The sequence below is a fragment of the Rattus norvegicus genome, chromosome 13 (genome assembly GCF_036323735.1).
Source record: "Rattus norvegicus strain BN/NHsdMcwi chromosome 13, GRCr8, whole genome shotgun sequence".
NCBI lineage: Eukaryota > Metazoa > Chordata > Mammalia > Rodentia > Muridae > Rattus > Rattus norvegicus.
The window spans coordinates 93,619,565-93,646,776 of record NC_086031.1 but is presented as its reverse complement, the minus strand read 5'-3'; the positions used below and the strand labels follow the sequence as shown (position 1 = coordinate 93,646,776).

The window sequence follows — 27,212 nt, the reverse complement described above, 5'->3', positions numbered from 1 at the left end:
ATAGGATATGGTGGTTAAAAACTTTGTCCCACAACCCACTTCTCATTAGCTGCAAAGTAAAACCCAAGGACATAAGGACCAGGAGGTACGTAGTTTGTGTAGAATAACCCACTCGGGCCTGGCAGATGCTGGGCCGATGGAGGTGGTCTGTCTGTGGTCAGGAAGGACCATATGTAGCAGCATTGTTGTTGAAGTAAGGCGTGTGAGCCTCTAAGGCCTTTGCAGCTGGCAGTCGTGTTCTGAAAATGCTTCCTGTATTTGGTGCACGAAGCTTTCTCTTTTTAACCCATTAAGTATCTATCCTTCGTCTTACTGGTTTTCTTTGGTGCAGAACGCATCACTACACATCCATTACGTTAAAAACAACACATATTTATCGCGTCTCAGTGTCTAAGGATGAGAATCCGTGCTTAGCTGGGTGTTACGGTGAAGGTCTCTTGTGGGTCTCATTATGGTTGCATCCAGGCTGAGTTCTCGTCTGGGAATCTGAGAAAGGATCCCAGGTCCCTTGGGTTGGTAGAGGCATATTTTCTTGTGTAGGCAGGACTCAAGGACATAGACTCTTTATTTTATTTTATTTTATTTATTTTTTTTTTGAGGTGGAGTCTCTCCATTTGGTCAGGCTAACCTTGGTCTCACCTTCTCCCTTTTCAGCTTCCCTCAAGCTACAGTGGCAGGCGCTGGCTATTGCCAGTGACTCCAACTGTTTCCTCCTTTCTCTTACTTTCCTTTGCATTCTCTTCCCTGTCTTCTCCCTCCCCCATCCTGTGCTGTTTTTCTTGGTCCTAGTGACCGACATTGGGCCTAACAGATGCTAGACAACCATTCTACCACTGAGCTGCCCCCTCGGCCCCTGTCTCTTTGTTCTCCACAGTCTACTCACAGTTGCCAGATATCTCCGTGTTGCGCTTTGCCAGATAGTGTCCCCACATGGCCGTTGATTTGCCTGTGACACAAATCTTCTAGGGAGACAGAGTTCATGCACCACATCGTTATTCTGGGAGTGACACCTAAGCTTCGTCATGTATTATGGGGAGAGAAGCAAATCACCAATTCTGCTCCTGGGGAACAGATCTCACGGGGCATGAACACTGCAAGGCAGGAACCAGTCGGGGGCCACCCTGTTACATCTACTTCTCGCCCCCAACATATGTCAAGGGGAGTGAAGGAAGCAAGCAGGAGAGCGTGGGAAAGGGGCGGAGTAACGGGAGAGTGAGCTGTAGAGGAGACCTTCACTGGGTTCCGCATGGCAGCAACTCTAGTCTTCCAGGCTGATGTGAGTTCTCTGTAAGTGTCTGTTGTTGGTTCTCGCTTATCTTCCATTTGCCTTGTCACTTTGTAAATGTTCCTGTTGTCTTGGCGCCTTTGTCTTTTAATAAACTTAGCTCTGTACTTGGATGGGCATGCAAATGTCCGTATCTATGCCCTAACCATGACCATGACCAACGCCACCACCAAATAGCTAGAGCATTCAGTCACCTTCAAGTCTCCAGATCTCTTTCTTGTGATAAGCCTTCCATTCCTGGGTGTAGTAACCAGTCATCTGCGCCGGGCTTCTAGATTAATTAACTTGCTTTTGAATCTCTGCTCTGACTTAACTTCACTTAATACGGTGACTTCTAAGGCTCGTCCCCATTGCTGTTTGTGTCCTGCTGTCACAGAGTGGCAGTTATGGGTATGACATAGCTTGCATATCTTGTCACTTGTCGATGAGCATCTGTATTCTCTCTAGTGATAAGGGACTGTGGCCAAAGCTGCTGTCAGTATTCAGGCACAGGTCTTTGCGTGGACATATGGCCTATTGTGCTCACATAAACACCAGTAATGAAATCACTGGGTCATATAATAAGTGTATTTTTCAATTAACAAGATAGTGCCAAACCATTTTTTCCAACGTGGTTATGTGACTTTGCATTCCTCCCGCAGTGTGTGAGGTTGCCAAGTCTTCTACTTCTTCACCAACACTTCATGGAGTCTTTCTTTTCAATTGAACCGCATGGAACAGGCATGCAGTGACAGCTTGTGATGGTTTTAATTATCCCTATTTCTCCCTTTCCTTTCCTCTTCCTACTCCAAGCTTTGAATCTACCCCTGGGTCCCACATGGGATAGCTCTATCACTGATCTGTACCATTTTATGATAATAATATTTTATGTTGTCAAGCATTTTTGTCTAGATGTTTGGCCATTTATATATCTTTCACAAAGCCTTGCAATTCCCCGAAGTGGATGGATTTCAGTTGTTTATATTCACAGGATGATACTACCTTTATATGTAATTTCTCATGTGTTAATTTAGTGAACATACAGTTCCCCAGCCACCAGATACAAATTGCTTTATGCACATTGAGTGGTATTATGTATTTCCATATCATTCCTATGAGATTAATGATACAGTTATCCCCATTTTATGGATGGAAAATTGAGGCCTACCTAGAGACACCGAATAACTTCCCTACTGTATTTTTCAGGCTAATAAAGAATGGAGTTAGTGCCTAAACTTAGCGATCTGATTTCATGTAACATCTATGTTATAGCTTTGGGTAGCTGCAGAGGGGATGTTCTGGTATGCACAGTGGTCTGTTTGCCGACCACTGTGCCTGACAGTCATCCTTTGTTCTCACTGCATCAGCAGTGTAGCCCGGCTGTGAGGAGAGACAACCCCTGAGCACAGTAAATCAGGTTCCTAGAAGCCTCTTCCTATAACGGTAGGCTTTTCTCAAAATTAGTAAGTAGTAAATAAAATCTTCCAACAAAAGCAGAGACTGAAAGGTTAGATAGCAGTAGCATGTACCAGGTATTCAAGCTCTAGAAGGACCTGGAACTTTCTATATAAATGTGAGGCTATAGAGAGAGATTCCACACACATTGCATTCTTCAGCCCAAGGCTGCCCCTCAGTCGTCTTCCCTGCGTTTGGTGCAGCCTTTCCCGGAATCATTTGAAGACTTGCAGCCTGGTCTGTGGAGAGAACAAAGGAGCAGGGGGGGACTTTAGTGCCCAGTGCTCTGGGCTGATTGGTCATTTTCCTGCTGCCCGGGTCCATGACAAGACACTTTATTTCATAGGGTTTATAGGCTACTCAATAAAATTTGGATGAATTTATACTGGTTGGAGGGACGACGTGCTGGAATTAGTTAAACGTCTTGAGTTATATAATTTCAAAAACAGTCATGGGGTTGCTTTCAATTATGTGTAGTAATTTAGGTTTTGTTTTTTAATGCATAGAAGAAATATGCGCGTTTACAGAATGGAGTCCACGGCATTCAGCAACTGCGCCTTGAAGCAAAGTCCCAGAATCAGACGTTGGCTTGACTGTCAGTGTGCCCACAACAGTGTTTTTTATTACAGGACTCATTCCTTCTATAAAAGTCAGGCATTGTGAGGAGTCCAGATGTGAAGCTTAGAATAATGAAACCAGAGGAAGAATACATCAGAGATTCGTAAAGCCCAGTTAATATGGAAGTAATTAACTATGGGAATCATGGTATGCTCTTTGACAATAACCTTGAAACTTCATTTTTGTGTCTAATGACTCATAGTCTCATAAAAAAAGAAAAGGAGAAGTATGCTTTCAGGCAGGATATGAAGAAGTATGGGGGTTTTCTATTTTCTGACTTGCACACACAGGAGTATTCTATTGTGGGATTAGGAGTTCAAGTAAAGCATGACACGTGGAGAAAGAAAGGGGTATCTGGAAAACTTTATATAACACATCAACAGAAGTGACCGAGTGTTCTTACTTTTCGATGTAAAAATTACAAAACAGAAATAAACACAAAGCAAACAGAAGAAGAGAATTAATAATAATTTAAAAAGAAAACCAAATTAGGTTTTGTAAAAGAAATCAAAACAAAACAAATCTCGAGAACATGAATAAAACCAAATGGTAGAGCTTTGGAAAAAATTCACTGTGCCTAACTAATACCCTGGCTCAATTGACGGTGGGGAGGATGGGGTGAGGAGGGGGTGTGGGGCAAGGGCGAGACAGGGAGCTTGCTCAATGGGAACAACACTACTTATTATAAATGGAAAGATTAGACAGGGGTCCCACAACCCAATCCTTTGCCAAGAATTAGGTACTTGGGTGCAACTGATCAATTCCCAGAACCTAACAAAAATCCATACTGACACTAAACATGAAGAAATGGAAAACTTGAATAAAATTATAATTAATGTAGATATTAAACCTCTAAAACACCCTCCCATCCAAGAAAGGCTCTAATTATAGCTTCACAGTTAAGTTTTATCTGGCATTGTGGTGGTTTGGATACGTATGGCCCCCATAGACTCACGTGTGTGAATGCCAGGCCCATAGGGAGTGGCACTACTTGGAGGTGTGGCCTTGTTGGAGGAAGTGTGTCACTGTGGGGACAGGCTCTGAGCTCTCTTATACTCAAGCTATGCTGAATGACACGGTCTCCTTCTGCTGTCTCTGAGTCAAGAGGTAGAACTCTCAGCTGCTTCTCCATCACCTTGTCTGCCCTGATGGCGCCGTGACAATTATAGACTGAACTTCTGGAACTGTAAGCCAGCCCCAATTCGATGCTTTCTGTTACAAGAGTTGCCTCGGCCCTGATGTCTGCTCACAGCAACAAAACCCTAAGATAGGCATTTGAAGTATGAACACACGTGAGACTTTTACAAAAATTTAAAGATCAGGGTAGCCAGCCAGCATCACCTGGATACTAAAGCCAGACAAGACCACTACAGGAAAAGAAAACTATGACCCATACCACCATATGTCCATATGACCTAAGTCCCCTAACTGGATACTATGAAGCCAGATTCAACAGCATAGTAAAAAGGATTTACATCATATTTAAATGGGATCCATTCCCAGAATGTAAGGCTAGTTCAATATGTGAAAATCATCGCAGTGTACCACATTAACAGAGTAAAGGAGAAAACAATCACATGGTTATTTGAATCCACACAGGAAAAGGGATATAAGGAAACTACTTTAGTATTTAAAAAGAGGCACGTGTGAAAGGCCAAGCATTCTAACACAATACTCAAAGACTGAAGACTGTTCTGTAACACGCCTATATTCCCCGCCTTTGCTCAGCCTAGCACCAACACCTGGTCCAGTTTAAGAACAAGAAATGAAAGGCGTCCACTCCGGAAAAGAAGAAGTAAAACGATCTCTGTTCACTAGCCACATAGCCTTCTATGTAGAAAACCCCAGATTATACCCCAGTGGAGGAGTTAGAGAAAGGACTGAAGGAGCTGAGGGGGTTTGCAAACCCATAGGAAAAATAACAATACGAACCAACCAGACCCCTCAGAACTCCCAGGGACTAAACCACCAACCAGAGAGTACACATGGAGGGACCCATGGCTTCAGCCACATATGTGCAGAGGATGGCATTGTCTGGCATTGGTAGGAGCAGAAACCCTTGATCCTGTGAAAGCTCTTTTCCCCAGTGTAGGGGAATGCCAGGGTGTTGAGGTGGGAGTAATGGTGTGGGAGTGGGAGTGGGAGCATCCTCTTAGAAGCAATGGAGGGGGGATGGGAGCGGGAAAGGGATAACATTTGAAATGTAAATACATAAAATATCCAATAAAAAAAAAGGCCAGAGAAAAGAAATAAAGTTGTTGGTTAAATGGTTTGGCTTGGGGAGCTTTGCCCCATTCACCCATCTGTCCTTCCAAATGTATGTATGTATGTATGTATGTGTATATATATATATATATATATATATATATATATAAATAAAATCCCAGCTTATCATTTCAGAAATCATGAAGGAGTGTATGGGCACTTTTAGAGACTAAAAGCACAGTGGCATTTTCAGAGGCTGGGAGTCAAAGGGGGGGGGGAGATGGGAGCTATTCTTTAATGCATCAAGTTCCAGCCAGCCTGCCTTTCTCTCTCTTTCTTTCTCTCTTTCTTTCTCTCTCTCTCTCTTTCTCTCTCTCTCTTTCTTTCTTTCTTTCTTTCTTTCTCTCTTAAGATTTATTTATTTTATGTATGTAAGTGCTGTCTTCAGACACACCAGAAGAGGGCATCGGATCCCATTACAGATGGTTGTGAGCCACCATGTGGTTGCTGGGAATTGATCTCAGGACCTCTGGAAGAGCAGACAGTGCTCTTAACCGCTGAGCCGTCTTTCTAGTCCAACTTCCAGCTTTTTGATCTTGAAATATAAGGAGTGCTGAAGGTTGTTCCGTGTTGTGTTTCTATTAACCCTGAACTATATCTTATAATTATTGAGGCAGTAACTTAACGTTATGCATAGCTTGCCCCACTAAACATTTTGATAAAGATCAAGTTTCAACCTAGAAGGACTTTGAAAGTATAGCAGAAACTTTGAGGAATGAGTACTTTGATATAAATTCATAGTATTAAGAACAAATTTCAGGGCTGAAGAGATAGTTCAGTGATTAAGAGCACTGACTGCTCTTCCAGAGGTCCTGAGTTCAATTCCCAGCAACCACATGGTGGCTTACAACCATCTGTAATGGGATCTGATGCCCTCTTCTGGTGTGTCTGAAGACAGATACACTGTACTTACATATAATAAATAAGTAATTCTTAAAAAAAGAATAAATTTCAGTTAATAGAGTATGTTGCCTATACTTTGAATATATTAAATAACTTTTTGCAAGTAAAGCATGTGTCTGGTTTATTCAGAATCAAGAGGGCAGCATATGACAAGCGTCCAATCTGTATTAACGTTAATGCTTATATTTATATTAAAAGATTCAATTACGATGTATTGAGAGAAATTCATCAATTTGAATTCACTCTTTGCTTGGGATTACTGTGGTTGGCATTATATAGCTGTTTTCCTGGGACCTTTGCTGACCTTGAGGGTAAGCCTCCCAAAGACACAGAAGAATATAGGACAGAATATATCCAGGGATCATTCTGCGGCCTGGGAGGGACAGGATGATGTCATACATTGCATAGAAATGGATTCTTATTCTCACTTGTCCCCAAGTGTTCAGCCCCCGGTCTTCAGTTCCCCTATCTAGGATATGAGAACATAGTGTTATTATAATATGAAGAAGGTTAAATTCCTTCTTGTAGCATGCAAGCTATTATAGCAAGAAGTTTGTAGAAGCTATTGTATCTGTTTGGCCTAGTGAAATATCTCGGAAGAGTCTTATTTTGTTTGAAGTCACCTTCAAAACAAAAGGGAACAGGGTCACTTCCAAAGTAGGCGGACCTAACCCTTGCCCTCAATGGGTACAGTTTAGGATGGTGGGACAGTGATTTAAGTGGTCGTCTGCATATTCAGAGGGATGGGCAGAGGGGTGGTTTTATTCATTTAACATCAGACACATGCTTGTTGGAGTTTAATGATTCTGATATAGTACTGAGGTCCCACAAATTTATAACATCTCATTTTTTAACCTTTTAATTCTTCCACTTTTTCACATTAACTGAGTCGTAAGGTTAATGGTGATGTAAGGTCCAGACCACTTTGTTAAGAGTGATACCTTGAGGGCTGGAGAGATGGCTCAGAGGTTAAGAACACTGACTGCTCTTCCAGAGGTCCTGAGTTCAATTCCCAGCAACCACATGGTGGCTCACAACCATCTGTAATGAGATCTGATGCCCTCTTCTGGTGTGTCTGAAGATAGCTACAGTGTACTTATATAGAATAAATCTTAAGAAAAACAAAAAGAGTGATACCTTGATACATTGAGACTTTGGTAAGATATATAGGAAGCATTGTAGAAAAGAAGTTTCGGATGTCTGCCAGCTATAAAACCTCGTACCTAGGAATGCTGAATATTTGAGGCTTACTCTCTTACTAAAGGCAGAATGGGATCGATGGATCTAGGAGTAGAAGAATCTTTTAATGATGACCAGGAGGCAGGGCTTGAGATTGACTAAAAGCGTTCTCAGGAAGCCTTGACAAGGTGGCACCAGCGTCCTTATGTGCCTAAGGTGCTGTCTGTGCTTCTGAGTTCCAGCACAACTATCTTAAGGGTGTGAGAGAGATCCAAAGCCAGTCATCTGAAGCTTTATTGGTGTAGCCCGGCTAGTGGGTGTTTTCTGAGGGTGTATAAACAAGGCCTGACTAGCGGGGTTAATTTATATTTTTTGACTTAAAGTGATTTTTGCAAGTAGAGAATTGAGGAGGAGGATTTCCAAGTAAAGGCTTTTACATGTAAATGTTCAGTTCTTTGATAAAATCTGTTTGTCCCAGAATCAGTTTGCTGGTGCTTTGAGAAGTATGCTAAGTACATTCAAATGAGAATTTGAGAATGTTTCCCCAAAGTACTATTGGTATGAGAGTGTGGGGATTGCTTATGAAATGAGAATAATAATAATAAACCTCATTTTCTCCTGTTTTAGAATTAGGCCAAGAATATAGATTTGCAGATTTTTATCCTCTGATAAAGTTTTAATTCATCGCCTTCAGATCACACGTTAACACATGGCTATGTGCTTTGTAGGCTACCTAGGTAATATTTATACTTGTGGCTCGTTTCCTTTTGGCCCAGCTCTCTCTCCTGCTCCGTATTCAGCCTATGCAAATTTATTTTAATGCAGCTCTATTTCATCTTTAATCAGGCAGGCAAATATTCTAATAAAAAGTTTCAAAGTGAATATTTTATGACCTAGTACTAAATATATATACCCTATAACTTTGGGGAGAGCCATTTGTCAGGTTCATAAAATGACATAGAGCGCCCCCTCCCCCACTAAATAAAATTACTCTGGGGGATTTAATGAAAGAATAAGATGCTGTAGACTAGAGAAAAAAACATTATTTTTCGATTTTTTATTTCACATGGGATTTTTTTTACTTCTCTTTGGGTTGTAATTGAAAGAACACTGTTGTCATTTTAATGACTGGGTCAAAGGCTGTTTAACATTATAATATTTTCCTCAAATCATTAATAAGATTTGACATTACAATAATCAAATTGTTTAGTCAACATTAACCAATCTAGGCTAGATTCTTTGGGGCACAGGGAGAGTTTACTTTGCGGCATGTAAGTAATCTACAACACCACAGTTAGTGACACAAGGCAGAACGTTTGAAAGGAACTGTTTTAGTTTGGGAACACAGAGGAAGAAGCTATTGACTGGTACAGTGTGGTTTAGACAGGGCATTTCAATGGGCTCAGTAAAGACGAGGATGCCCTTGTCTTATGGAGGAAATAAAACAGGAAAGAGAGGGAAGACCGTGTCGTTCCCAGGAGTACTCCCTCCCTGTCCTGTCACCACCGGAAACTGCTGAAACAGCTAGTGACCGTTACCTTTGAACACGGTGAAGACAAAGTTTGTCATATGATTAATGGTCAAGGGTGGATCACCGCAGAGCCACGGGTCTCCCTTGCAATTGGTTTTCAGCAAATAGAAGGGAGAAAGCGAGTCGTGAACAGATGATACAACTTGAGGATTCTAAGGAGCTAAGTTTGTAACGCATGGCTTTAAAATAAAATGATAGGAAATGTGTGGATGTGAAGTGTTGAAAACCCGGCAGTATGCTCATTCTTCCGGACAGAAGATTCTTCAACCCACAGTCTGGGAGAAAAGTCCACGATCTCGTTGCCTGGACGACTGTCCGTGCAGGGGTGAGACCGATGTTTATCTGCTTTCGTGCAACTCTACTTACAAAGCGGGCACTGAGAACATATTTTCTAATGGTCCTTAGGTCTGTGTAGATCCCACACAGGCCATGGGAGCAGGCCAGCTTACGAGCTTACTTATTGTGACGTGTAAAGATCACGGGATGAGGTCCTACTCGTGACATGTCTGTTCCTCCTGCTGATTCGCCAACTTCTCAGCCGGGCTTCACGGTCACGGATTGGCATCCATTGTCGTGTGAACACCCTGAGGACTGGACGGTCCCCAGAGCATGCTCTGCAGTCTGCCTCCAGTTTCCTTCTGCTGCCTCACACCTTGCGAAATGATCTTAAAATCAAATACTGTGTATGTGTTGACCAGAAAGTGCAGTCTGCTTTCTTGTCGGTGGGGGAGTTTACCCGGACAGTTAGGTACTTACCGGTTTACAAGCCTTGGGAAGTGGAGGCTTATCTCACGAGACACATTCACTTCTTATGCAACTTTATGTAAAAGTTACTATCACAGGATTCAGAATCATCTGTCGGACATTTAATCCAACAGTAAAATTTGTTCTGTGTACATCACAGAGAGTCGGGACACTTTAGTAATGGCCTCATGCAATGTAGTGTTTTAAATGCTTGCTTACACTTTTGAAACTGCCTCTGCTACTTGGATGATCCTGAACAGCACCAGTTAGCACTTCCACCTCAGGAATGTAAGAATGCCTTCAAGTTTAGACAGAAGGGCGTGTGAGCCATACTGCTTGTAGTTCCTATGGAGTGGCTATAAACCATCAGAGTGTAACACAGCGTCCATGGGACTTAAAGGCTCTTCTCTGTCAGATGTGGTATACATGCGCATGCACGCGCGCGCACACACACACACACACACACACACACACACTCACACACACACACGACATACACATACACACATACATACACACACACTTGTACACACAGACTCGTACACACACACACACGCACACACACACTCACACACAGACATACACATACACACATACACACTCACACACACAGACATACACATACACACATACATACACACACACTTGTACACACAGACTCGTACACACACATACACACTCACACACACACATACATACACACACACACACACACTCACACACACACACGACATACACATACACACATACATACACACACACTTGTACACACAGACTCGTACACACACACACACGCACACACACACTCACACACACAGACATACACATACACACACACACACACTCACACACACAGACATACACATACACACATACATACACACACTTGTACACACAGACTCGTACACACACATACACACACACTCACACACACATACATACACACACACTCATGCACACACACACACATGTAATTATAATTCAGGGTATTAAGCTCAGGGCCTTACACATGCTAGGTAGACACCCTACCCACTGAGTTATATCATCAGCTCAAGACATAGTACTGGAATTTTGTTGAGATGGTAGAATAAAAATATATTCCAGAAATGCAGAAAATTGCCATTCATTTTGTTTTAAAATAACAATTATTTTAGGTTTTGATTATCTGAGTATGTGAGAGTGTATGCATGTGTGAGGGCAGGTTCCTGTGGAGTCCAGCAGAGGGCGTCAGATCCCTTGGTAGTTGTGAATTGCCTAACATGAATGCTGGGACTGAGCTGGTATCTTTGTGCTGTTAACCACAGACCCATCTGTCTAGCCCCAGGTGAAGCGTTTTCATATTCTCTTGTATCTGATGTGAGTATGTTTCATGCCATGGCCATGTTATTGGTTAACTGGCATCGTTTCTTAGCAGCGCAAAAGTAACACTTGTATGGGTATTTTGCATTCATGCATATTTATGTGTGCCCTGTGCATGTCTGGTGCCACGGCCTCCCGGAACTGGAGTTACAGACAGTTGTGAGCTGTCACGTGGGTGGGTGCTGGGAATTGAACCCGGGTCCTCTGGAAGAACAGCCAGTGCTCCTAACTGCTGACCCATTCTCCAGCCCCTAAAAGTAATACTTTATCTTAAGAGTAAATGCGTGTAGAGATGATGGAACTGGGAATGATTTACTGAGTGGTATTCTTAGAGGCAGCGAGCATCCAGAAAAGGAAGTCCAGGCGGGGCACTGTGAGGAAGTCACTGACTTAGGTCGTGTTTGTGGGTCTGGTTTGCACTGATTCTCTGTGTCCTGCCCCTGTGCCATCCTAACTCTCTCTGTTCATATTTCAGGCTCGGATTTCTCGGATTATTGTCATAAGCCCCTTAAAAACAATGGAGATCTTCTAGGTCTGCTTTTCCGAAGCCTCTCCAAATTATGCGTGTACTGTGTCGTCTTGCAGTGCCACGTGCCACCGTTTGGTAGGATGTGTGCTGGGTGCAGTGAGCGCCGTTGCCGGCTTTGACGTTTCCTCGACTTTCCCCCGCCCCTCTGAGTTCATTTTCAGTTCTCCGCAGCAGAGCTGGCGGCTCCTCATCTCAGCAGGCCAGGCGGTGCATCCGAATCCTTGCAAAATGCTCGACAGGTTGTTGACATTTAATAGACATTAATGTTTCTGTCTCGGTGTCCTTATACATAAAGTGGATTTTACTTATAAAGTATATGATTGGTATCTTACTTTCAACATGGTTGCGGGTAAAATATTTTGAAGAATTTTGCCTGTCAAGCAGCATCTCTAAGGCTGTGGCCTTTCCCTCCTCCCTCCTTTCCCTTCCAGTGGAACACTCGATGAATCTCACAGTCTGTTGTAATTGAATTAACTATGTTAATTAAAAATTAATAATTAATTACGTTTGCTATGCTTCTGCCATGTACCTGTCTGCACGTCCCTGAAGCATGGGAAGTCTGTTTCCTCATCTGTTATCCGTTCACTCTTCATTCTTCTCTGTGAGAGCCTTCTCCATCAAGCTCTGGTTCTCTTGCTGTCTCTGCTACAAGTGGGCGTGGTTGCTTTCCCCTCTGTCTACTCAGAGTTGATGGTTGGGCCTTTTACTTCATAGTGGTTTGGTTCTGACGGATGTGAGGTTGATTATTTCTCCTGTTTTCTTAGCCAGTTAATTGAAATCCGCCTCATAGTCGGGATGCATCTGACAAGGCTCCCTTCCAGAGGGAGCAGCACACTGCACCCCTGAAATGTCCCCCCCCATACACATGAACAGTTGCATACATGCTTTGTATGATAGGAATTAAGCAAGTTCTGCAGGTTAACATATACTAGATTACAACCATTCCTCTTCTCACAAGCATGTGTTCTAAGCCTATGAATGTCCTCATATCTATATTAGTTATAGAGTAATAAGAGACATTTGTTCTGCCTAGACAATATGGTCTTCTGGCTAGAACTCAGAAATTGAGAGCTTTGATTTGTTGGTTTTTATAAGCATCTTTGTATCCAAGGGATTAACCTGGCTTAAAATAATTTGGCAGAAGAAGATTAATTATGTACCACTTAATAAAAAGCAATATAATTATTTAAGGTGGTTTCTGTTTCTTTACCTTTTGCATTTGAATTAGTTGCTAATATAATTTCTTTTCCCGAGACTTAGAAATTGTTCAACCTTGCCTTTGAGTTTGATCATGCATTTGGAAGGAGCTGGTATTTTCTGAGAATGAAAAGATATGTTTTAAGTGGGAATATAGAAGGAATTAAACTTTCTAGTGCCATCATTTACTGATAATACTAAGACACTCTGAAGGTAAGAAAATAGGCAAGGGTGTCAGTGCCCAGTGGGCAAAAATCCACACTGACTAGAAAACTCACTCACTAACTCCTGCCAACCCCCTCGTCAACATAAAGCTCACCAAGTCCTGATCAACGTTGACCTGTCTAATCCCTGTTCAATGTAAAGCTATCAATTCTGAGGTCCTGACTCTGACCATTGACGTCACAGTCATCTCCGTAGCGAGGGTAGATGCTGTTAGAATCGTGTGCTTCCGTGAGAAGTGAACCTGAGTTAGCAGAGCTCATGGCAAACTCCTCCACTGCAGAATGACCCATGGATTACATGGGTTCTCTATTCTAAAGGCTTTGTTCATTAGGATGCAGTATGTCTTGAGTACATGCATTTGAAGCCCATTACCCTTGTGACATTTGTCTGTCCTCTACCCCCTGTGACATTTGCTATGTACCTGAATAGTCAGATCATACATACTGGGAGCAGTTGCAGAATGCATGACTTGGCTTGATTCTGTTCCTTTAAAGTGCCAGGCTTTGCCACCTGCCATAGGCTTCCGGGACAGTTATAAAAGTCTTTTTAAAAACTATATCCTTTTAATATACTTTAGTTGTGTCAGAAGATATTTTAAGGGATACAAACCTGGACCCAAGCATCTATTTCCATTTTTCATTTTGTAGAGACAAGTCATTTAACACAAAATTTTAGTGAAGTTTTGTTGAGAGTGTACCCTGGTCCAGATGTGTCCTGAATCTGAGAGGTGGATAGATTGCAGTGGACAGAGAAATGGACTCTAGTGTTGACAGTGTGTCAGGCAGAGCCCAGCAGAGGCAGGAAGTGCATGGAAATACCTGTGGCTGAAGGGAAGTGCAGTATTGGAACTGTAATCTGTTTGAACTGGGCAATTACCTAGTTTGTCCGTTTCTTCATTTGCAACAAAAAAATAACGATAAGGTCCAATTCAGAAATGTTGAATTAAAATATGGCAATATGCCCAGAACTGTGTCTGGAATGTATTAATGGATAATTAATAATTGTTAGTTCAACAAGGAAAAAAATAACACATCCATGGTCTCTAGCAGCACCAGGCTTTAAAACTGGACTGCTTATGCACTGTGGAAGTGTACTTTGATTCACATATGCCTGTGTTTGCTTTGAAATCCTGTGTAATCCTCACTGGTAATCCAAGAAGAATAACACACACACACACACACACACACACACACACACACACACACACAGCTTCACATTTGCACTCACATTTTAATTATTGTCTTGTGCCGTGGAAACAAATCCTTATAAAGTTATTTCTTAATACATAAAACATCCTTATACTTAGATGCCTGCTATAATCACAATGTCTGGGACAAGTGATTAAAAGAGGCAGAATTACATTATTGGAGGGAAGGCTGTATATAGAAATATATTTATTAGTACTGAATTCCAAAAGTTTTTTTTTTAACATTCCACTTGTACATAGAGTTTGATGCTATTCGTTTGGTGATGGGGTTCAGGGTTGAGCATGGCAGCTGACCAGCCATTGAACTACAGCCCTTGCTCCAGAGTGTGATTCCTTGAGGTTTATTTTAACAATACAGTGCCGTTGTGCCATTTGGATAGCTTACCTGTCTTTTTTTTTTTTCTTACTTGTTGTCATTGCTTTTCAGACAGGTTCTTATAGTGTCATGCAGGCTGGCTTCAAACTTCCAGAAGCTGCCTCTGCCCCCAGCCCCCAGTGCTGGGATTAAAAGGCGTGTGACACCAGACCTGGCTGGCCCTTGCCCGTGTGGGAGAGCGTAAGCAGTACCACTCCTTCCAGTCTGTGGTGAACCTGTTGTTGTCTGTGGTTACTTGTACTGTGTATTATAGAACCAAACCCTCTTCTCTTGTGTAGGGCAGTGATTTATGGTGAGTGCCATTAAGTGTGCTCAGGCATGTCTCAAACTGACATTCTTCTCACCCCAGCGTCCCCAGTGCCACACAAGCCACTGTGCCCAGCTCATCATGTGATTAGACTTTCTCTTTGGTCATCAGGTAATGACTAAAATGGCCATGTTATACATAACTGTATATCCCATAGTTTATGTTGATGATACTTCTGTATTCTGGAATATCATCCTTTGAAAATTACTATGTCTTTGCTATAAGGAAGGAAACGTATTTTCTGAACTTAAATTATCATTAAACCTTAAAATTCAATGGCTACAAAGTAGCATTAAAACAGCAGCAACATTTGTTAAATTTAAATTGCCTTTAAGTAAAATTTCAACCTTCCTAGATATAATCGTGAATTGCAATAGAAATGTCAAATAACATAAAGTTCAAAACACTTTTCTAGTTCCATATTGAGCCTACCGAGTATTAAATATTAAACATTAATTTACTTCATGCTACTGGCAGCTCACAGTGATTCAGTGTTTAATGAAAAAGGACACAGTTACTCGATGGTGTCTACATCCTGTGACAACTGTGTGTTTGTTTACCACTGATTAGCAGGGTTTGTTTCTGTGGTGTGCATATTTCAATATTATTAAGCCATGTATGAAAATACTTAGTTTCGGTAGATCTGACATCTGAAATTGGTAACTTGCAAAATTAAAATTCTATCTCTTTTGGAAACTATATATTTTTTTTTTCTTTTTCTTTTTTTTCGGAGCTGGGGACCGAACCCAGGGCCTTGTGTTTGCTAGGCAAGAGCTCTACCACTGAGCTAAATCCCCAACCCCTATATATTTTTTAATAAAGAAAATGATACAGTGATGATAGATATTAGATGTTGGGGTGTCGTGGCTGATAAGTTTAAGAAATGTAGTGAAATCTTGTGAATGAGTCTAGAAAGGAAAAACGGCCTCATACAAGTGGGTCTTTGAACAGAATTAGAAACTTCCAGGATACATGAATTTCTTCATATGTTAGAGTCAATGTGGTTGTATGTTTAAATAGGTATATTTCCTTATATTATTACTCTCCGTATGTGCTAGAGTGAATTACTAAGATTTCTGTACTTTGTTTTTAAATATGTAAATTAGGGGGCGGGGCCGGAGAGATGGCTCAGCGGTTAAGAGCACTCATCTGCTGCTCTTCCAGAGGTCCAAGGTTCAATTCCCAGCAACCACACGGTGGCTCACAACTGTCTTTAACTCCAGTTCCAGGGGACCCAACACCCTCACACAGACACACACGCAGGCAAGACATCAATATACATCAAATGGAGAAGCAAGTCATTGAGTGTGTGCAGTGGGTTGAGTGACAGTCCGTATTTAACTGTGTCTCTTGAGTTGTGCCTGCCAGTTAGCTAACACCGCGTTACCTTGTGATAGTGTCCACGACACGAGGGATCAGTTGTGAGCTTGGGGACAGCAGTAAGATAGGCAGACCCTCAGTCACTCGACCACAGCTAGTCCACGTTGTGTTTGACAAGCACACCAGTCAGGAAACGATACTCATAGAAGGTGCTTTCTATATGTTGTTTCCTTGTGACACACAAAGACAGATAGCCTCATCTGAAGCCAGCTCAACCACTTTTCCTTCATCAACTTGTGCCAACAAGCCAGCCCAGCAGCTCACCCCCACTGTCAGCACTGGTACCCTCCTCACACCAGCTCTGTGGTGATTTTGGTGGCCTTGTTTGTGCTCATCTATCCAGCTCAAAACGCTCAAATCCGTTCATAGGGTTTAATAAAGAAAGTTGCGTCTCACCGAGTCTCAGGGTATTTATTGTGTATTTTAATTTTAATGAATTAATTGATTAGACACAGGGTTTCTGTAGCCCAGGCTGCCCTGGAGATATATAGCTCAGGCTGGCCTCAAACTCAGTTCCCTCAGTGTCTTGATTACAGGCATTACATTATTGTGTCTAGGATTACCTGCATGGCCCGTCTCTCCTGCTGTGTGTATATCTCTTTAACAGCTGAAGTCTTCTTTTTAATTTATCAGTCACTAAAGCTGATATAATTGGAACATGATTGCCCTTCAAATGTTGGATTTGGGATGGTCGTAGTTACAGTCCAACATGCCTGCCTCATCTTTCAAAGATGTACACCAAACTAATTTTCTCCTTGTTTTATCTGAGAGAATTCGAGATCCAACCAAGGAATTCTTTAGGAAATGGAGCTGCAGTCTACCGTCTGGGCCATGTCCTAGCTGATGGCGTTGTCCTAGCGCTGATGTAGTCGGTGGGCTGCGTTCCCACTTTCAATGTGCCATATAAATGAAGTGGCGCCTTCTGTCTTCCTGTGAACTTATCTGTTGGATGTGGTGAAGAATTGCTTTCTGAAATCAAGTTTCCTCTCAGGCGCAGCAAACATGCGGCATCTTCACACCTGGCTTGTGCCGGAATCATCTGTGCCGAGCACTGTGGCTTTCAATGCACTAAAAATTATATTCCAGACTCATTTGTTTTCTTCAGGTTGATACGGTATGACAACTAAATTTGTCAAGTGGAAGTTGAAGATGGGAGTATTGAACTATGAAAATGAAGTTTCTGAGAAGCCACAGTTATCATAGAGTGAGAAAAACCGGAGAGTGTTCCAAATATGTGAGAGACAACGGCTTAGAATTAGTGTCAAGGCCAAGGAAGACGTGAACATACAGAAGGAGTTTTGAATTTTAGATTTCATAATAAGATTTTTGAGACAGTTTGGGTGGTATGTAACAGGAAAAAGGAATGCGTTTGAATTTATTCTGCAAGTTCTAAGAATTACGTATGAACTCAAGAATCTGTTTTTGCCACAGATGACATGAACACTGCCTGGGAAAGGGCTTGCAGCAGATAAGAGACAAGATTTAATGTAAAAAGCACAAGTTCATCTGTGTGTGTGTCTGTCTGTCTGTCTGTGCGTCTGTGTGTCTGTGCATGTCCTTCTGTGGGTGTCTGTGTCTGTGTGCGTCTGTTTGTGTGTGTGTGTGCGTGTGTGTCTGTATATGTGTCTTTGTGTTTGTGTGTGTGTGCGTGTGTGTTCGTATGTGTGTGTTTGTGTGCATCTGTTTGTGTCTGTGTGTATCTCTTGTGTGTGTGTCTCTCTGTGTGTGCCTGTGTGTGTATGTCTGTGTGTCTGCGTGAGTCCTTCTGTGGGTTTCTGTGTCTCTGTGTGTGTCTGTTTGTGTCTGTGTGTGTGCGTGTGTGTCTGTATGTGTGTCTGTGTATGTGAGTGTTGGTGTGCATCTGTTTGTGTCTGTGTGTATATCTTGTGCATGTGTATCTCTGTGTGTGCCTCTGTGTGTGTGGGTGTGTGCCTGTGTATGTTTCTTGTATGTGTGTGTCTGTGTGTGTCTTGTGTATGAGTGTGTGTGTCTGTGTGTGTGTCTTGTGTGTGTGAGTGTCTCTCTGTGTGTATATGTAACTTATTAATACACAAGTTAATGCAGTAAATGAAAACAGTTAATGCAGTAAAAGAGTTAATGCCATGAGAAGCTGTGTAGTAGGCAATATATATATATATATATATATATATATATATATATATATATATATATATATATATAAAACTTGTGAGCAAACAAGTTCAGGAAATACCTTAGAGCAGGAGTGATCATGCACATGTGCGCACACATGTGCACACATGTGCACACATGTACAGAGTTTCTTCTGGTTTAAGGAGAAAAAGGAACTCTGTTTTTGTGGCTGCAGTTTCATCATGCTGTGGCCTGATTATCAAATATAATTTAAATAAAATTTTTTATGGGGCCTATTTTTGGAAACATTTCATCCCAGAAATTCAAACATAAAATACCTCCAGCAACTCTAGTAGGGTTTTATACAAGGCAATTTCCACGAATTAAACCATAGAATGATTAAGAGTTTGGGGCTGACTGTGTCCTCTTCCGTGTTCTATACAACGGGCTGGATAGCCCTACCGAGGCCACTGTTCTGTTGCTCTTCACAGTCTTCGTGCTTCCTCGCGGTTTTATTTGACCCTCAGGAAAGCACCTCAAAGCAGAGGAGCGAGAGACGCACAGCTCAGTCGGGTGTGCCAGACAGGGTCGCGCTCTGAGTCTCGGCATTGGCCGCGAGCTCTGTCATTGTGGAAGCACAAGGCAGGAGGCGCTAGTGAAGCTCACACATCATTGGTTCAGGATGGAACTGGATCACGTAGGGCATGGCCGCTGCTGGGAGAAGTGACAAGCATCAAGTTTGTCACAGCATCATTCAGGGAAGGTACCTTTTGTTAGCCTGGACTGAACTCAGTCTCCAGATTTATATGTCCTGACGTTCCCAGAATTACTTTGTTTTTAAAAAAATAATATCTATATGGAGATGTTTCAAGTTAGCAATAAAAGCAAATTTGAGACGATCCCGAAATATTTAAAATCTTATAAAATCTTTTCAGTATCCAAAAATCATGTCCAGAGCTCAGTTTTATGAAACTTTCTTTTGGGGGCGGGGGGCGTCGTCAAGGATGCGGTTTCACTGTGTGGTGTCAGTGTGCACACAGGACCTGTATGGATGAAATTGTTAAATGATCGACTCCCACCTTGAGGGTACCAGCCGTACCTTGGTTGCCTTTCAGTTTTACCTGTCCCCAGCACCCCATCGCAACTCACCTGTCCGACCCTCGAGTCTCCGCTGCGGTCAACACAAAGCTCTTTCCCGTGTAAGCCAGGAAAAGTGTGTTCTCATCTCTCAGGAACCACTGGAGTGCTGGTGTCTCTGAATGCCACCTGCCTAGTCTACACAGCGGCTGGCCAGGTTCTCTTCATACCCGTACACTTTTAGAAAGATGTGGGGTGGGGGAGGAAAGAAACAAATAAAAAGTCCAAACCATAATCAAACAGAACCCCCAAACTCACCAGCAGAATTAGTTTTGAAGAAAGTACCGGATAGCTCTTAGCTAGAAGTAACGCACCACCGCAGGGGCTGTGTTCTTCCGAAAGCCTTTTTCCAAGCAGAAGGTCATGCATTTTATCAAAGAAATGAAACTCGAGTTTCACCGTTGTTTTTCCTGTAACCCATGGAGTTTGAGATCTGGGCCTGAGATGTTTCTCCCCAACTGCGCATACACTTTGAAACGCTATTTCCTACTTGAGGCCAGCACAGAGCAATCTGTTACACCAAGCAGGTAATTTCTCAGTGCGGTTCCTCCTGGCTTTACTGCAAAGTCTTCTGACACAGCCGAAGGCTGGAGTAGCAATTCGCGCCCAGATCAGGGGCCACCTGAGTTTACCCCTCCACCCCTCAGGCCTAATGAGGGAGTTGTCACAAACACAGCTTGGTCTGCTGGTGGATTTAGGAGTACAGTGTAACTTAATATTCATATGCAATCTAAAGATACGCTATTTTTTTGTGGGGGGCGGAACTTCGGATTAAAGAAATAAATTTCGGTGCGTTTGCTTCTGTGTGAGGTAGCATAATCACATCTGAAGGTGTTGGGATCAGGGAACTCATGCCTGAGCTTCCTCTCAAACGTGTTCTGAGGCACCGCACCTTTTTGTGCTTTGCCTGCAGATCTATAAGAGAAAGATGTTAAATCCAGCAGCTTCGTGGAACTAATATACATATTAAACAAAATTATAGGTGTGCTATTAATCTACCTGTCAGGGTGCCCAACAGGTGATATTCTTCTTGCCTTCGGTATAATTTATGTATATCGAGCTTTAATCTTTACTGGCTGTAACGTGGGTGTGTCTGTGTGTCTCTGTGTGTGTCTGTGTCTATGCATGCCTGTGTGTGTGCATGTGCCTGTGTGTGTGTGTATCTGTGTGTGCCATTATGTGTGCATGCATGTGCACATGCCCGTGTGTGTGTGTGTGTGTGTGTGTGTGTGTGTGTGTGTGTATAATGCAGAGTATAAACATCAACTCTTCATAAGTCATATGCTATATCTTCACTTAATCTAACGACTGTAATTTGTATGGGAGTTTTTCTACTGGAAGCAGACCACTCAAATAGGCACGGTGAGGCTGTCCCAGGGAAGAATGTGTACTCACGTTCCACACAAAGTCTCACTTGAATAGCTGGAGCACTATCCAGTTCAATGCACTCTCGTCTTCGTGCCACAGCTTTTATCATCTGGGCTCGGTACAATATTTAAGATGCCCCATGGCTGGAGAGATGGCTCAGTGGTTAAGAGCACCCACTGCTCTTCCTGAGGTTCTGAGTTCAAATCCCAGCAACCACGTGGTGGCTCACAACCATCTGTAATGAGATCTGATGCCCTCTTCTGGTGTGTCTGAAGACAGCTACAGGGTACTCATATATAATAAATAGATAAAATATTTTTAAAAAAGATGCCCCATGTTTGTGTACTTTTGTGAGCTTTTACATGTGCGTATGCCGTTTGCAATATCTTTATGATTTTTTGATGTCCGACTTTTTTTTTTTTACATAGAAAAGAATGTTTGTCCTTATTGTAGGCTAAATAGTTATGAGCTAAACAAGTATCTTTTTGAGGTGAACTATTTGTCACGGAGGTGAGGGGATGTGCTTCTTTTGTTGACTTAATGGCACCCTTTCAAGTCCACAGCTCCCTAATGGCAGTCTTGGTTCAGTCTCTCCTGACACGCGCTTGCTACTCTGATATCCCTACTGTTCTGTGTGCCAACATCAAGAGGATACTTTTATAAAGATAAAATAACAACTCCTACTTACCCACCCTAGCCCCACCTGTGCTTTTATGCCCTGGTGAGTGTCTTATCCTGATCTGTTGTCTTTTTATAATACATACTCTTTTAGTTATTGGGAAAATAAATCCTTTGTTTTCTAATCACGTTTCTCTCCCGAGTCAGAACAGCTCATCAATATTAATGCTCCGAGTAGAATGAGATTTCTAAACCACTGTGTAATTCATCCTGGGCACAGGTGGTGACACATTCTTAAGAAGGTGAAGGTCCTAAGTCCCTTAGGTTATTACGTGGAGACCCTCCTCTAATTATGAAGCCATTCGGCATCTGCATAGCTAAAAAGATTGCTCTTCAATTTAGTCTGGTCCCTCGTATGTGATGCCTCGGCGAGCTATCTTGTCATTGGTGAGGGACCTTCGTCTCTTTTCTCATTTGGGTAATAAAGTGCCAAGACCGTTGCTTGCCTGTCACCACCGGCTCTTCAGATCTGCTCCTTGCTAACATTTTCAGCTCTATAATCTCTGGGGTTTCTTGCTCTTTTTCACATGCTCAGTCAGCGGTTGGATAAACGTGACCTGTGTCTGCCACGAGACCTCCATGCCACGCACTGCCTTGGGAGCAAATCTGTGTCCTAAATTATGAGTCTTATAACCGGGCCTAGTAGCATAATCTGAAGAATAGCTGCTTGTGTGTGTGTGTGTGTGTGTGTGTGTGTTTCTATGCCTCCCTCTTTCTTAACCTTTCCCTTTCTCCTTCCTTCCTTCCCTTGTGGGATGGTTCAGTAATGGGTTCATTAAGCAGGCCTCTGGTATGTATAACTTTCCATGTGTAAATCTGTTACGGGCTCATCTACAAAAATCCATGACCTATGTATAAAACAAAGCAGGAAAGCGACTGCTGGCAGTCCGGGAGAATATATCCTAGTTTACATGAAAAGTCTTACTGAAGCCATGAGGAAGCTTCAATTAAAAATAAAAAAAGATGTCGAGTCTATCTGGGCCATGGCGTGCTATGGCTGCAGTCAACCTCGAGTCTTGTGTCCATGAGTTCTGATTGGAAGGTAAGTTGCCTATCTTTGGAATTGAGATATATAGCTCAGACTTAGCAAACGTCAATGTGCCATGATCTGTCTTACATTAAGCTCAGAAAGTCAGAGGCAAACTATGTTCCTGGGTTGGTAATTGCCCACCTTGGTACCATGACCTTTAACCTCAAACTACCTCACCAGCAGGGAGCGGTTCCTCCACTCTCCAAACACAGGAGCTGAGGCCACTTTCTCAATGTGGTATGCTAATGAAGAGACTTTGTTTTGGAAGTTTTAGAAACCAATTCTGGCTAGCTTCAAATCAATAGAAACTAGTATGCTAGACTGAGAACATTTTATAGGGCCAAAGAAATCCCCTTAGCCAAAACCTGTGGACCAGCTACATTCTCCAGAATGCTGTTGGAGTGTGACGAGTTTCCCAGGGTCTTTTCTCTATGTCCCTGTATATTTTATTCTAGCATATTCCAAAATACTTTTGTTCCCAGTTTTTATACTTACCTTTCAAGCTGTATTTTCTTTGGAGATAAAACTAGAAGGACAAAGAAAAGTTGGAAGCTGCCAAATTCCATCAGGAACTTTATTCAGGCTTCTTGGGTTTGACAGGAATGGAGAGAGAAGTGTATGAAGACAAGAGAAGCGTTAGTCAGCGATGCCGGAGAGGCAGACTGGCACCCAGAGATGAGCACACACAGATGTCCATCCCGGCAGCAGAATTAAAGAAAACTGAAACCTTGGCATTTTGAATATCACTGAGGTATCATTTGTCTATGCATTCAGAATTTTTCAGGGCTAACGGGGAGCCGTAGTCTACATAAGTCCAACTTCTGATAGTCCCGGGGCTTTCTCCCCTGTGGAAAACCGTTGAAAGAAGATTTGGGCTTTTGTAGTAGGTAGCAGTCAACACTAGAACGCTCAACGAGAGCAATATTCGGAGTTCTTCCTGTCTTCTCTCTGTGGTGCTGGAATGGACAAAGCAGAAAGATTAATGACATGGATGTGCAGAAGGCCCGCTCTCAGGCTGGGGGCTTTATGTGTTACAGCACAGTGGTACTATATCTCCCCTCGTCAAACCGAATTAGTGTGCTACATGTCATGGGCGGCGGGGAAACCGCTTTGCCGTTCATAATAACGTGTTTCAAAGCGCCACCCGAAGTGATGACAGTGTGTACCAGGGATGCTCTCAGTTTTCCGTTTTGCATGCGTCACATCCTATTTATAAGGCAGCATTTCCCAAAACAAACGGGGAAAGCAGTCCTGAAGACAAGGGATCTTTTTCAGTCTCATCACCAAAAGCCCCATTCTCTCCAGTGGCTTAGTCAGCATTTCAGAATATAAAACTTGAAGTGTGAAGATTAGTCTGGGTGTGCTTTTGAAGCGGGGCCGCTCAGGAGAGTAAAAGGTGGGCCGCGTGCAGCTGCATATGGACTCCTTAAAGAATCAAATACAAAGAGAGCTGTGCTTTGTGACACTGTTCCCAGGTGTGAGGAGATAATGAAATACTTAAAAAAATGATTTAAATCAAATTAGCAGGTTCTATTTCAGTAGGATTCCTTCCTTCCTTCTTTCCCCTCTCCCTCCCTCCCTTCTTTCCTTCCTTTTTTGTTTTGTTTTGTTTTGTTTTGTTTTAAATCTGTATCAATCCTGGTTCTAAAGTGTTGGGCTAGGTAACGTTTGCCCTGATGTATTGAGTGTGTGGTCACGGGGACATGTGTTATAAATCTGACCACAAAAACACACATGTGTATAGAGTGTGACGCTACTCCTAGGAATGTGTTGAATCCCAACGGGTTTTCAGATCTGATCAACCTGACCGGTTGGCTTTAGCTTGTACCTTTAAAAAATGTGTTGTATTTCCAGCAAAGCAAAATAACCCCCATCCCCCAAACCAAAACCATTAAGAAATATGTGTTTGTTTTACCTAGTTTTAAGGAAAATTTACAAAATCTGAAGGGCTTCTTTATCAGGTCACAATTATTCTGTTATAGTTTTCTTATACTCTTGGAGGAAAAATACTAAAGAGACATGTGCGTGTGCACAGAAACCAAGATCTCTAGTGATCCAAACCAGCTGTCACATGGACGGTGTGGTCTAACTGAGCTTAAAATTCTCTTTGCTTCTATGTATTCGTGTGAGAAAGCCTAAAAGTGGCCTCCGTTCTATGAATAGTATAGGTCTGATGGCATTGAAAAAAGAGTCAGTTTGGGGACTGCAGAGATAGCCTAGTGGTTAAGACTATTGGATACTCTTCCAGAGGATATGGGTTCGGTTCCCAGCACCCCCATGATGGCTCACAACTGTCTGTAACTCCAGTCCCAGGAGATCCACAATCTTCTTCTGACTCTGTGGGTGCTAGGCACACACATGGCACACAGACATACATGGAGGCAAAACACTCAAGACAACACAAGATAGGATAAACAAATCAAAAAAGCTTTTATAATTATTAAATTTAATAAATGTCTGTAAAAAGGAGGACATTCAGAGCAAAGAGAAGGAAGGAGTGATTAGCCTGACAAACTGGCAGAAACTTACCTTCAGGGACAAAATATCTGTTTTTGATGACTCTAAAAACCCCTAATTAATTAACTAATTAGTTAGTTAAATAGTAGTTACTCTTCGGTGTGTTCACATGTCTGTGTATGGATTTGTGTGTACATGTACATCTGAGCCGAGGTACATGTGCACACGTCTGCATGTGCATATGGGAACAGAGGACAGCGTTGGCTTTTGCTCCTCAGGAACAACACCTATCCTATTTTTTTCAGAAAGTGCGTCTCAGTGACCTAGAGGCCATCAATTAGGTTAGTCTGGCAGGCCAGCAAGCTCTGGGATTCACTTGTATGTTTCTCCAGGGCTAGGATTTCAAGTGTGTGCCTTTGTACCTAGCTTTTGTATGTGGGATCTGTAATGTTTTTTGCTTGTATGGCAAGTACTTTCCCAAGTGAACTACTTCTTCATCTAGGATCTCTGACACCGTGTGTGTGTGTGTGTGTGTGTGTGTGTGTGTGTGTGTGTGCATGCACACACGCATGCAAAGTGATTCCATATGCATAATTTCACTCTGCTTTTACTCACACTCTTCCTGTCTTACTGCCCTCACCTTTGACCCAGGCCTCCATTCCTTCCACCAAGTAATTCCCTTCTGTTTCCACAGTGATGCATTCTTGTACCAGTAGTGCTCTCCAGAAGGATGGGAGAGCCTTCCTGCACTTACGCTCCTATAGTGTACCTGCTACCTGGGCACCCATAGGGTTACTGTGCCTGAGCAGACACAGCAGGCAGCAAAGATGGGGAGCACGCGTCTGTGGCCTTAAATAGGTCACGTTACAGGAGTGAGAGCAGACGTAAGCAGACAACCCCAGCCGTCGACAGACGCACAGCAGCACCCACCGATCAGATACCGAAGCACATGTTAGGGTGGTCATTTTATCTCAGGGCGGAGAGGAACGTGTTCAAGAGGGCCCGTCCCCATTGCCCTAGGAATGGCCTGGACTTTCATATGGACCGAGATGGCGATGGGGCTGGGGCTGAGTTCTTCCGGCTACTGCAGGGGCGCAATAAAAATCAATGTGTTTGACGAAAACCATTTTTCCTCCGTGTGTGTTCATGCTTCTGTTCCAAGGTCGAATTCACACACAGTTGATAAATACTGGGAGGACGTTGAGCTAATGTGACAACCTCCCTGGTTTATAGGTGATATATTCTTTTCTTGACATTAACTTGGTGGCTTTTGTTGAGAGGTGGTAGCAGCTGAGGGCAGCCCAGCAGGGTGGAGGATCAGGGACACACCTTAGGGAGCCTGAGGTCCTGGTACCAGCCCTTGCTGCCTTTATTTCTAGTTCCTGCCAGCCTTTCAGCTTTCTGTTGCTGTAACAAATACCCCTAGACAATCTGTTTATAAAGACAAAAGGCTGATGTTGTTTCAGACCTTCGGAGACTTTGGTCCATGATCAGTTTGTCTCATTGTTTTAAATTCTTTTTACTCTATGTTATTTTATTTTGTGTATGTGTGCACATGTGGCGGTTAGAGGACAGCTTGGGGAGTTGGTTCTCTCCTATCCTATGGGTCCTGGAGGCTGAACTCAGGTTGTCAGACTTGATGGCAAGGGCCTTTCTTTGCCTGTTGAGTCGTCTTGCTGACTGGTCTCATTACTTGTAGGTTTTGAAGAGACAATGAATGCACAAAGGAGGTTTAGTGGTGAGGAAAAACTGCTTACCCCCATGGCTGCCAAGGAACAAAAAGAGGAAGAGGAAGATACTAGGCTCTCACAGCCGCTTTTGAGGACATACCCCAACACCCTAAGAGCCCTCCACCCATTGCTGTGCTCCCACTTGTCTGTTACCCAGCAGTGTGTCTCAGATTGAGCACCAT

The 27,212-nt window shown here is 42.7% G+C and overlaps 1 protein-coding gene across 5 annotated transcripts in view; it reads left to right on the top strand.

Annotated features, from left to right (window-relative positions):
• Nucleotides 1-27,212, top strand: part of Smyd3 (SET and MYND domain containing 3) — a 556,948-nt gene that overhangs the window by 151,445 nt on the left and 378,291 nt on the right. Inside the window, exon 6 of one of the 5 annotated variants that reach the window (XM_063272547.1) lies at nucleotides 23,444-25,852. The exons of the other annotated variants lie outside the window; for them this stretch is intronic. Coding sequence (XP_063128617.1) covers nucleotides 23,444-23,557 — 114 coding nt within the window. The 3' untranslated portion in view covers nucleotides 23,558-25,852. Of the gene's footprint in view, nucleotides 1-23,443; nucleotides 25,853-27,212 lie in introns of those variants that run through there. 5 annotated transcript variants of the gene reach the window in all.